Source organism: Papio anubis, chromosome 8 (genome assembly GCF_008728515.1).
Source record: "Papio anubis isolate 15944 chromosome 8, Panubis1.0, whole genome shotgun sequence".
Taxonomy (NCBI): Eukaryota; Metazoa; Chordata; class Mammalia; order Primates; family Cercopithecidae; genus Papio; species Papio anubis.
The window spans coordinates 81,965,170-81,977,599 of record NC_044983.1 but is presented as its reverse complement, the minus strand read 5'-3'; the positions used below and the strand labels follow the sequence as shown (position 1 = coordinate 81,977,599).

General features: G+C 34.6%; 1 protein-coding gene across 5 annotated transcripts in view; it reads right to left on the bottom strand.

Annotated features, from left to right (window-relative positions):
• The window catches only part of WWP1 (WW domain containing E3 ubiquitin protein ligase 1), a 123,212-nt gene that overhangs the window by 9,099 nt on the left and 101,683 nt on the right, over positions 1 to 12,430 (bottom strand). For all 5 annotated transcript variants that reach the window (XM_003902938.5, XM_017962155.3, XM_009213273.4 and 2 more), the window contains 4 exons: positions 11,597 to 11,730; positions 11,365 to 11,505; positions 7,209 to 7,329; positions 2,036 to 2,140 (listed from right to left, as the gene is read on the bottom strand). In XM_003902938.5, the coding sequence (XP_003902987.1) occupies positions 2,036 to 2,140; positions 7,209 to 7,329; positions 11,365 to 11,505; positions 11,597 to 11,730 (501 nt within the window). The remainder of the gene's footprint in view (positions 1 to 2,035; positions 2,141 to 7,208; positions 7,330 to 11,364; positions 11,506 to 11,596; positions 11,731 to 12,430) is intronic.

The window sequence follows — 12,430 nt, the reverse complement described above, 5'->3', positions numbered from 1 at the left end:
TTTGAGTATAACAGAAAGCAAGGAACATAGGGAGCAGATTAAGAGTAGAAATGTATCTTAAAAATAGGGAATAAACTTTAGCTAAGGATAAGATAAAACAGCTGTGCTAATCATGTCCCAAAATATTTCAGTGAAGAACTGTGCTGAGGCACATATTTCAACAAAACACAAGAAACAAAACTTGTTACCAGGTCTGGCATAAACCTCACCACTTCCCCTAAAAGAAACCCACTTCAGAAAACACAAGTATTCATTTGGATTTATATGACCCTAAGCTTAAGCTCATTGGCTATGTAGGTACAAATGTGTAAACAGAAAGCCAGGGAACACCAAATGTAACGAAGCTAGTGAATAGTATGCATATTGCATGCAATGCAATTCAGGTATTTTAGGCGTGAAAATGGATTTATTCCTTCCTATTTATGTATTTATTTTATAATAGGTAATAGTATGGAATGCAAAAGACTTTTACTTAATGAAAAGCAGCTTTCCTACCTTCGCCTGCAACTGCTCAGCACCCCTCTAGAACTGTTTCCAGTTTTTTCTCTGCCTTTTCAATGATATATTTCCATACTAACATACACTTTTACTATACAGATGATAAGTCTTTAAACAAAAAGCATCATATTATACACATTGTTTAGCATCTTCCTTCTCCCCTTAATACTGTATTGAAACATTATTCTCCAATATTTTTGTTAATTTGCATTTTTAAAAATGGAAAGAAAAGTCAGGCGTAGTGGCTCATACCTGTAATCCCAGCACTTTGGGAGGCCAAGGCAGGTGGATCACTTGAGGTCAGCAGTTCAAGACCAGCCTGGCCAACATGGTGAAACCCTGTCTCTACTAAAAATACAAAAACTAGCCGGGCGTGGTGGCACGCACCCATAATCCCAGCCACTTGGAGTGGGGGCGCTGAGGCAGGAGAATCACTTGAACCTGGGAGGCAGAGGTTGCAATGAGCCGAGATCCTGCCACTGCACTCCAGCCTAGGCAATAGAGTGAGACTCTGTCTCAAAAAAAAAAAAAAAAAAAAAAAAGAATGACTCCAAGGTATAGACATATAGAATGGATGTATGATAGTTTATTTACTCAGTACTCTCCTGATGGACATTTAGGTTGTTTCAAGTCTCTGTTAGTAAACCAATGATATTGCATTACTTTGGTATGTGCCACTTTACACATGTGGAAGTATATTTTAAGATAAATTTCTAGAAGTGTCTACATCTCTTTAAAATATCAAGCAATAAACTCATGACATACATCCTTATGAAAAGATGCAACTTTTGGAAAGTATACTGTAACACAAAACCTAGCATTACTCTTCACCTGAAAATGAAACAGTTAAGCAGAAGTAAGCCAGAAGTCCAGTCGTTAAATTGCTCAAATGAGTCCCAATTAGTAGAGAAGTTATCTGAAGAATATCCCTGATCTGGAGATTTTAAATTCTCAAATAAACACACAAAACAAAAGTCTATTAAAATAAAATGTTCAAGATTAGTGTGGTACACTTGGATTCCTGAGACCATCCTATTACAGTTTAAGCAAAACACAAAAAAATAAAAATAAATACATAAATAAATGAATAAAGTCACTCTTATGACATTATGCCCTCGATCATTCTAATTCCCTAGTATATTACCTCAGAGGAATTAAAATATCTGCACTGACTATCATTACAAACATATTTCCTCATTTACTTCTAGAATTAAGTGGAATTTAGACTACTTAGATACCACTAGAAAAAAATTGCTATGCCTACAACTATTAACATTAAACTATTACTTAAATAAGATTCCGTCATTCACTCCTTCATTTTAGCAAGACAGTCAAAGAAGCAATAGAAAGTACTTTTGACAAGTGTTCACACTATTCTCTTAGAATTAGAATTGGAAATTTATAAACTGTGTCCAAAAGCAGTCTCAATTAAAAATAATAAGCTATTTTTAAAACCACCATTTCATTAGAAAATATGTTGAGTACTTTGTTTCAAATATGTTGAGTACTTTGTTTCGAAAAAGATAAAAGCAAATACCTGCCAAAACCAAATGATTTGCTTGCTGTTTCTTGTATAATGTCGATAAACAGTATTTCTCTGCCAATCTGCCAAGTCAACCTCCTGCATGCCACACAACATAACCTGGGAAATGAGCACAGAATCAGGCTACGATAAAGATTTAGTGAAGAGTAATCATATGACTGAAATTTCCTAATGCAGTTATGCACATGGCAAATTATGTGAAAAGCTATGTGCACGGCATATAATGATCACAATAAGCAAATCTTTTGAACAAAACTGTGGCAATTTAGCATAAAGGATTCTCTGGTACTTTACCCATGTTTCTTGAACTCAAACCAAAAACTACATTTAGAGTATTTTCAAGAAAAACAGCTATACTGAAAAGCATGTCTCCTTTACCATGTGTATATATATGGTGTGTGTATTAACACACACACATATATCTATATAGATTTATATCTAGATGTGTGTATATATGTATCTATATATATACATAGATATATATCTAGATACATAGATAGATCGATCGATCTCCCCCAAACTGGGTATCCAAATTCATTAGTTCCAAACCTATTTCTGGTTCTCATTTTAAAAAACCTATGCTATCTTATATACTTAAAAATAAAAAAATACTAACCTCCTATTAATAATTTATCCAGCTTCTCTAGGAATATTCTACATATGTGAAATTTTCAAACAACCTCAACTTGTATATGAAATGAACATTATTTTAGGCATAGTAAAATATGTAATACTTATCTCTTAGTTTTTTTCATAAGTCAACTTTGAGCTATAATTTACATAGAATAAAATGCACAAACTTAGGTATATAGTTAGAAGATTTTCAACAGATGTATACACCTGTGTAACCACCATTACAATCAAGATATAGAATATTTCCATCATATCCCTTTTTGTAATCAAAACCATATCCTCATCTCTAGTTTCAGGTGATCAGTGATTTCACCACAGATTATATTTGTCCTTTTAAGAATGTCATGTATATGCATACATCCATATTTGTGTCATATATAGTGCATACACATATACACACATCCTCTTTTGTTTTTCCCACTCAACATGTTTTTGAGATTCATCCATGCTGTAGTTCATATTTTCTATCACTGAGTAGTATTCCATTATATGAATATACAACAATTTGCTTATCCATTCACTTGTTAATTCATTTAGGTTACTTTCAATTTTTAGCAATGATGAATAAAGTGATTAACATTTATGTACAAGTCTTTGTTTAGATATATATTTCATTTTAATAAACACCTAACAGTAGAACTGGTAGGCCATAAAGTAGATGTACATTTAACATTATAAGAAACTACCAACACTATCTCAAAGTGGTGTTTTGATTTGCATTTCCCCAATTACTAATAAGCATTTTTCCATGTATTTACTTGCCATCTGTGTATCTCCTATTGTGAAGTGAGCCTTTGTCTATTTAAAAATGTTTTCTTGTCTTTTTATTGAGTTCCATGAGTTTTTTGTTAACATATTTCAGATGTAAGATCTTTGTCTCAACAGTTTCTCCCAGTGTGTAGGTTACTTTTTCACTTAATGGTATCTTTTCAAGAGCAGTTTTTAGTTTTGAAGAAGTCCAATTTATCCTTATTTTTCTTTCATGGTTATTACTTTTTGTGTTCTAAAAAACTTCTGCCTGCATCAAGATTTCTCTCATGTTTTCTTTTTCACTTTCACATTCAGACTTATAATTCTCTTTAATTGTAAGCATGAATAATTTTATGGGCAGAGGTAAGGTCAAAGTTAATTTTAAATATGGACTGAAGTAGGTTCATAGTTAATTTTCTTCCATATGGACATTCAGTTGATTCAACGTCATTTGTTGAAAAGATATTCCCTTTCCACATTGAAATATCTTAGCACTTTTGCTGAAAATCAATTGACAATATAGGGTCTACTTCCGGACTTTCTAGTGTTCCACCAATTTGTCTATTCTTTCACAAATACCACATTATCTTATTTACTATTAGAAATAAGTCTTAAAATCAGGTGATGTAAATCCTCCAAGTCTGTCCTTTCTCAAAATTGGCTCTGCTCTTCTAGCGCCTCTGTATTTCCTTCTAATTTTGAAATCAGCCTGTCACTTTCTATAAAAAAATTCTGCTGAGATGTTGAATCTCTAAATCAATTTGGAGAGAATTGACACTTTAACAATATAACATGGTATATCTCTTCATTTATTTAGGTCTTCCTTAATTTTTCTGAGCAGTTTTGAGTTTTTGGTATAGAAGTCTTGTGTGTTTTTGATTAAATTTGCTCATTTTTTGATGCTTTCACAAATGAAACTAAAATCTTAATTTTAAGTGTCTGTTGCTAATACATAAAAATACAATTGATTTTTAAAGTATTAAAATTGTACCCATGCCTTATTAAATTCACCTTATTTCTAGTAGTTTTTTGGTGGGTTACCTAGGATTTTCTAATCTAAGCTGAAAATCATGTTTTCATCTGTGATATAGGCAGTTTTACTTATTTCCCATCTTTATGCTTCTTATTTCTGCTTTTGCCACTGGCTAGGGTATTTGGTAAAATATTGAATAGAAGTGGTAAGAGTAGACATCTTTGCCTTTTTCCGAAACTCAATGGGAAACTTTCAAAATATTACCATTTAGAATAATGCTAAGGTTTTTTGTTGTTGATGATGATTCCCTTTATCAAACTAAGAAAGTTGCCTTCTATTCCTAGTGTGGTAGGGGTTTTCATAAAGAATGACTACTGTATCTTCTTAAGCATTAAACAGATATTAACCTATAAAAGGGGGTGTGATTATGCATAGCCATTATTGTGAATAATAGTATGAATAACCGTTACTGTGATAAGAGAGCCAATGAATGGCAGCAGACGGAAGAACAACAGACTAGGAGTAAAACTTAAGACAAAGCAAAACAAGACAAATTCTGTATTTTCTCACACAGCTCTGCACTCTTAATTGATTAGCACTCTTAATTGTACTTTTAATTGATTAGGGCAAGGCAAATAATCATAAAGAGCTTCAGTCACCTTATATGTAAAAGAAAAGTATCATATGGCCTTCCCACACACAGGGCAGTATGTGAGAACATTATACACCCTGCGAAGGGTACATAAACTACATGTTCCTATTCTTATGCTTCTTGATCTCCTGTTTTAATTTCATCTCCACTTCAGTATAAGGCTCCCACTATAACATCCCTCTTTGAGTGCACCTCTAAAATAGGCATTCTTAATTGGAGATATGGAGTATTTAGGTGTATGAATTTAGAGGATGCAAGATGTCTGTCTTCAGATTAAAAATGAAGTCTGTGGTTTTTAAAAAGATTAATAAATACTACTCTAAAAATGTCTTCCATGCTAATCTTCTAATATGTTTCTATTAATTTGTGTAAGCAAACTGTTAAGAAAGATGTTAACCAGGATTAGTGACGGTCTATGTCAGCCAGGCTCAGAGTCCTGGTTTTCATATATATCGCCTTTCCATATCCACAGCTTTTGTATCGGCAGATTCAACCAATGGTGGATTGAAAATATTTGAGAAAAAGAATAATACAACAATTAAAAAAAATAAAAAAATTAAAAATATAGTATAATAACTATTTACTGTAACATTTGCATTTCATTAGGTATTTATCAGTAATCTAGAGATGATTTACAGTATAAGGGAGAAGTGTGTAGGTTATATGCAAATACTATACTATTATATACTGTAACCGTAAGGACTTGAGTATCCATGGATTGTGGTGTCCACAGGTGCCCTACAGAACCAATCCCCCACAGATACCTAGGGATGACTGTACTTCCAGAGTTGCTAGAAGGCTTAATTCCTACATAGGAATATTACTGTATGAAATTTAAAGTACTGTTTTTCATATGTATATTTGATTACATGAAAGAACCAAGTTTCTTAATAAAAGGCCCAATATGGCTACAGTTAAAATAGCACACCCAAAGCAGGCAGAGAGGAAATGCCAAGAACTATTCAAATGCCCGGCCTATGTCCTAACTTCATATGGGAAAATAAGAAAATTCTTGATAATTAATCATTAGGGAAATGCAAATCAAAACCACAATGAGATATCCCCTCCCACCCATTAGGGTGGATACTATTAAAAAAACAAGCAAAAAAAAAAAAAAAAAAAAAAAGAAAGAAACAGAAAATAAGTGTTGGGAAAGATGTGGAGAAACAGGAATCTTTCTACATGTTTAACAGGAATGTAAAATGATGCAACTGATCTAGAAAACAGTATGGTAGTTCCTCAAAAAATGAAACAGAGGTTTACCATATGATCCAACAACACTACTCCTGGGTACATATCTAAAAGAAACAGGATCTCAGAGAGATATGTGTACACCTGTGTTCACAGCACCACTATTCACAACAGCCAAAAGATGGAAGCCACAGAAAGGTCCCTTAAGGGACGAACGGATAATACCATGTGGTAGTGTACATACCTATAATGGAGTATTATTCGGTCTAAAAAAGGAAGAAAATTCTGACACATGCTACAGGACAAATGAACCTTGAGGATATTAGGCTGAGTGAAATAACCCACTCACCGAAAGTAAAATACTGTATGATTTCACTCATAGGAGGTATCAACAGTAGTCAAACTCACAGAAACAAAGTAGAAGGGTAGTTGCCAGGGGCTGGGGAAAGGGGGACTTGTCTAATGGATATAGAGTTTCGGTTTTGCAAGATGAAAAAATTCTGGCGATTGGATGCACAATGTGAATATATTTAACATTACTGAACACTTAGAAATAGTTAAGATGGTATATTTTAAGATATATTTTATCGCACACCTGATATACTTCTACCAAGTCTAAATGTAGTTAAGACCACTAACAACTCATGACTTAAAACTCTGATCTTTGAAGCAACTCACTACTAAACTGAAATTTCAGAATTATTAATAATGTTCCAATAACTCTTCAAGACCCCTAACAACTGACACTGATTGAAGATTTTGTGCTCATGGCATTATATAGTTCAGAGAACATAACTAAGACTCTTACCCAATGCTAGAATAAATACCACCTTGACATCAGGACAAATGAGAGGATTCAAGATTGTGCTACAGGATTTTAAAATGTGTGAACACTGTTCTGTAAAAGCACAAAATTAGTCCCTCCCCCCACTAACATTCCCTACAATAGCAAAATAAAAGGGCCTAACCTCTAATTCTTTTTCATCGAAGTACTGTAGCCACTGAAGAGGAACAACTTCATTAAAACCATCAAGGAAAGCTTTGGTCTGTTCTTGTACTCCTCGAGAAAAACGCCATTCTGTCATTAAACTGAAAATAAAGATGGTATTTAAAAATAGGTAATTTATATGTGAAGTAAAATACTTAAAAACACCAAGAACTTCTATAGTTCTTTCTCTTTTTCTAAATATGCCACATATATATACATACATATAAATGTGATGTGTGTGTATATGTATGTATGCACATAATTTTAGAGTTAACACATTCGAGGAAATCAGTTCTAGCACATTGGCAACTATTAAAAAGGATGCTTTTAAGATAAATAGGAAAGAAAAAACAGAAAAAAAAAAAAGAAAATAAATAGGAGGTTCCTCACTATTTAGTAAGATAGCCAAATCCTAGCACTAATTATTTCCTGTTTATATCTAGACAAATACATCCAAACATCATGTGCTCACCGGGAAAGGAATAGCTAGTCATTTAACAGGCTGTCCTTACACCAAGCATTGCCATGACACACCTGAGGACTCTGACTCAAAGCCTTCCACACCAGGGAGGCAAGGGATTGTCTCAGTAGTATGTAACGACCATATGTCCACAGGCCATGGACTGGTGAGGGCTTCTCGTCTGAGAGGGCTTAAGGCTGGAGAACAGGTTCTTTACTTGCTGGTTTATTGGAAAACATGAAGATTTCCTAACTAGAATAGAAGAACTCAAGATGAAAACAAAACATTCTGAAGAGACACATATAAAGCAGCTATAAGAGCACGGAAGTATGATAGAAATGAAATAAGGAAGAAAATGTGTCAGTGACACAAAATCTGTAAAAGGAGATTCCAAAAGGAGGTGGATCTGGAAAGAACTACCTAGAGAAGCAGCATACACTACCTCATACAGAGAAGCCACAGATTCTAGCAGATGAAAAGAAAGCCAAGCTGTTCCCACTCCTCTCATTTCTAACTCTTCTTTTTGTTTTCTAGAGGAAGCTGGCCTTATGCTTTTCTAAGGCTGCCTCTAAAACTTTTCTTCAATTCCTAAACCCTCTTTGTCCCGTATCCTCAACTCCAACTCCAACTTTTCTTCCCATTTGTCCACAAACGTGTTCAGACTATTCTTTTCCAAAAACCCTTCCTTTAACCCAGTGTCTCTTTTAAATTACTCTCTGTCCTCTCTTTACCACCACACTCATTATAAAAGTACACCACACTCAGTGTTTTCACTTGCTCACCTTCTATTCAACCAAATTTTAAACCAAGGTAATTTTAAACCTGGCTATCATTGTAGGCTTCACTATAGCCACTAATTCTCACCATCAACTTATCCCCTTAATACGTCAATTCTGCTCTTGCTGTTTTCCCTGTCCCAAAATCTCCCTCTATCAGGCAAGCTTTCATGTATCTTTTTTTTTTTTTTCTTTTAACATAAGGTCTCACTCTGTTGCCTGGTTCACTGCGGCCTTGACCTCCCTGGGCTCAGGTGATAGTCCCACCTCAGCCTCCCTAGTGCCTGGGACTACAAGCACATGCCACCATGCCCAGCTAATTATTTTTAAAATTTTATTTATTTATTTATTTTTGTAGAGATGAGGTTTCGCCATGTTTCTCAGGCTGGTCTTGAACTCCTGGGCTCAAGTGATCCGCCCACCTCAGCCTCCCAAAATGCTGGGATTACAGGCAGGAGCCACCAGCCTCTCATGCATCTTTTAAGACATAACCTAATACATAATGTCCTATGAAGAACTTTCCTGACTCCTCCCAGCAGAAACAATACCTCTCTTCCTACTTTAGATTCCAGTAGTACTTCATATATATTTCTACCATTCATTTACTCATAGCTTCACTGATGGCCTATTTTGTGCACTAAAAATAAGGTATCACAACTAAACAAGAGTGTTATCATATAATTCTCAAAAGCAGGATTAAAAAATAAGACTAAAGTCTGTTACTATTTGAAACTGAAACAAAATCCTCCAAAAATTGCTGCATTCATGATTAGCTATGAATAGTATTACAGTGGTAAAATGTTTTGAAACAGTGCTTAACTTTACAGAAAGTGAATATAAATCTTACATGGTAAGATTTTATTTAGACTGCTTTTGATATTTGAAACCACTGATAGCATTTTTTTAACCACTCAGGTTGTGGTACTTATTTTTGTTGGACTTTGTGGAAGGCTCAGGCTTAACAAATAAAAAAAAAGTCCAGTGCCTTATGCATGATCTTTGTGAATATATTTTCCTCAAAATCTAGTGTTACTGTTTTTTTCCAACTAGTGTAATAAATGCACGCTGCAGAACAAAGCAAAACAAAAATATCTAACAGAGTACAAAAGTACAAAAGAGGAAAATCAGCTATTGCTAATTTCTCTCACTCAGAGATGACTGGTTTAGCAGCAAAAGAAGAGGCCAAGAATGTCACGCTAAGAAGGGTACATTGAAGTTGGTAAGCAGAGACACTAAGGATGTAAATTTGAAAGGCCATAGCAATTTACAAGAAGGGAAAAAAGAATGGCTGTGACATTTTACAAAAGCCACATAGCAATATCTGTTAAATACTTTTTGACCAAGTAACTTCACTTTTTAAAAATCTAGCCCACAAAACAAGTAGCAGGATGTATGGATTCATGCTTAAGGAAGTTTTCTGCTGTCTTGTTTGCAGTGGCCCAAACTGGACACAACCTAAATGATCTCTATTGACAGGAATAGCTGAAAAATATAGGAAAAAAACCACCCCAGTTTACCTAGCTATTAAAAAATGAGCTAGATTTAACTGTACTGTCCTTCAGACAAAAGAGTAAGATACAGAGTAATGTGTATAATCCAATCCCATTTTCAAAACAAATATAAAAAACAAAAAATCTGAAAGAGACAGAGATGACAGCTAGCATCTAAGAGGGTGAAAATGGTAGTACTATTCATAGAAGACATCAGGAGGAGAAAATATCTAGGAAAAATGAAAAGTTTGATTTTAGACCCATGACATTTTAAGATGGGTCATCTGTAGTTCACGTGTTGGCAAATTACGGCCCGTGGGCCTAATCATCTGGTTTTTTTGTCCCCAGCATTTGAGCTAAGAATAGTTTTTACATTTTAAAAAAATGACTGAAAAATATTAAAAGTATTTTGGGATATGAAAATCATACAAAATCAAATTTCAGTGTCTACAAGTGTTTTACTGGAACACAGCCACACATCTATTTATACACTGTCTATGGTTACCTTTACACTATACCACAGAGGTGAGTAGTTGCAATAAGAAATGTGGCCTGTAAGCCTAACAAGTTTACTGCCTGGTTCTTTCCTGAAAATGTTTGGATTTACCTGGCTGGCAAATGGAAATTATTTCTAAAGTTCAGATATAACTTTAACAGAAAATTGAAGCTATGTTAGCAGAATATTTAGATAAGCAGGTTGAAATAAAATCTTGGAAAAATGCCTACATTTAGGAAATAGGAGATTTGGAGAACTGTCATTAAAAAAGTGCAAGTGACCAGGAGTGGTGACTCATGCCTGTAATCCCAGCATTTTGGGAGGCTGAGGAAGGAGGATGACTTGAGGCCAAGAGTTTGAGACCAGCCTGGGCAATACAGTGAGACCCTGTCTTTACAAAAAAAAAACAAAAACAAAAACAAAAACAAAAAAACCATTGTTTTAAATTAGCTGGGAATAGTAGTATAAGCCTGCAGTACCAGCTACTCAGGAGACTAAGGCAGGAGAATAGCTTGAGCTCAATGGTCAACCACGCCACTACTACAGCCTGAGCGACAGAGTGAAACCCTCTCTGAAAACAAAATTTTAAAACAAGAGAATGTAAGGAAAATCCGTATGACATAGGATCATGGAATTCAAGAAAACACTGAGTTTCAAGAAAGAGGCTATGGTGAGCACTATTTAAAAGCCTAAGTTAAAAAAGGGAAAATGACATGGAAAGGGAAATGGTAGAATGGTTACAGCAAATGGCAGTGGGAAAATGAAGCAACATACATTCTCTTTTTTCAAGAGCACTGGTACTGGTGAGAAGAACTTCCCAAAGGCATGAAAAGGGGATGAAATTAAGGGTACAGAGAAAGGATTTAGTTCTGAAGTGTTCTAGAAATTAAGCTTAATAAGGTATATCGCCTTACCCAATATATTCATCTTTGTTCTCCTCAGTCACCAGAATATTGGAACCTCCCAATTTCAGGTCATGTGAAGTAACTTTTCCCAAAATCTCCATGTCAACAGAAAAGTACATTTCTAAGCCACATTCTTCAATGTTGTTATCTCTGAGTGAAATAAATATATATACACTAATTAACAAAATGAAACAAAATGAGTTTCAAAAAAATGACTTATTGCAAAACAAAATCTGCAAACCTTATCCAGATAAGGGAGTTATAAAATTCAGTATCAATAGATTCCAAATCCTTAATAGTAAGTTTTTTACTTAACATACGCTTGTAGAATGGTAAAGAGAAACCAGTATCGATAAACTTTCCATGAAATAGTGCCTGCAAAGAAAAATGAAAAATTTTATTTAAAATTTGCAAAATAACAATTTCTTAGAGAACAATGATAACAGAAATATCATGAGACTTTACAAGTAAACAAAGCATTCAGTAAGTGAATGGCATAAATCATGAAAACTAAAATATTATATAACATGCTAGGTATGAAAAACAAAGTTAAAACAAAATCTATTTTATACATACAGCTATATAACATATATCAAAAACTGTATAGGATGATACAAGACTTCTGTTACCATACCCTGCCTCAATCTTCCTAAATGTTTTATAAATTGAATTAACCTAATTGGATAACGAAATAGAAAAGGGCTCTGTGCACCTGAAAAGGCAGCTCCCCCGTTCCTTTCTTACTCTCACTGTTGCATGTGAGGCTTTTAGGACTAACCTCACTGTGCCTTTGCTCCTATTCACAACAGCCAACCCAGGAAGCCCCAGACTCCCAGCAATGTGGGGGAACTAAAAAAATCCATTGAAGCTATTAATACTACCTTAGCCCCCTCATGAAGTTATGTCTTCCCTTACTCAGTTTAGATTCCATAGTCAATCATTAAAATAACTACCTTCAAGGTGGGGCGCGGTGGCTCACACTTGTAATCCCAGCACTTTGGGAGGCTGAGGCAGGTGGATCATGAGGTCAGGAGATCAAGACCATCCTGGCTAACACAGTGAAACCCTGTCCTTA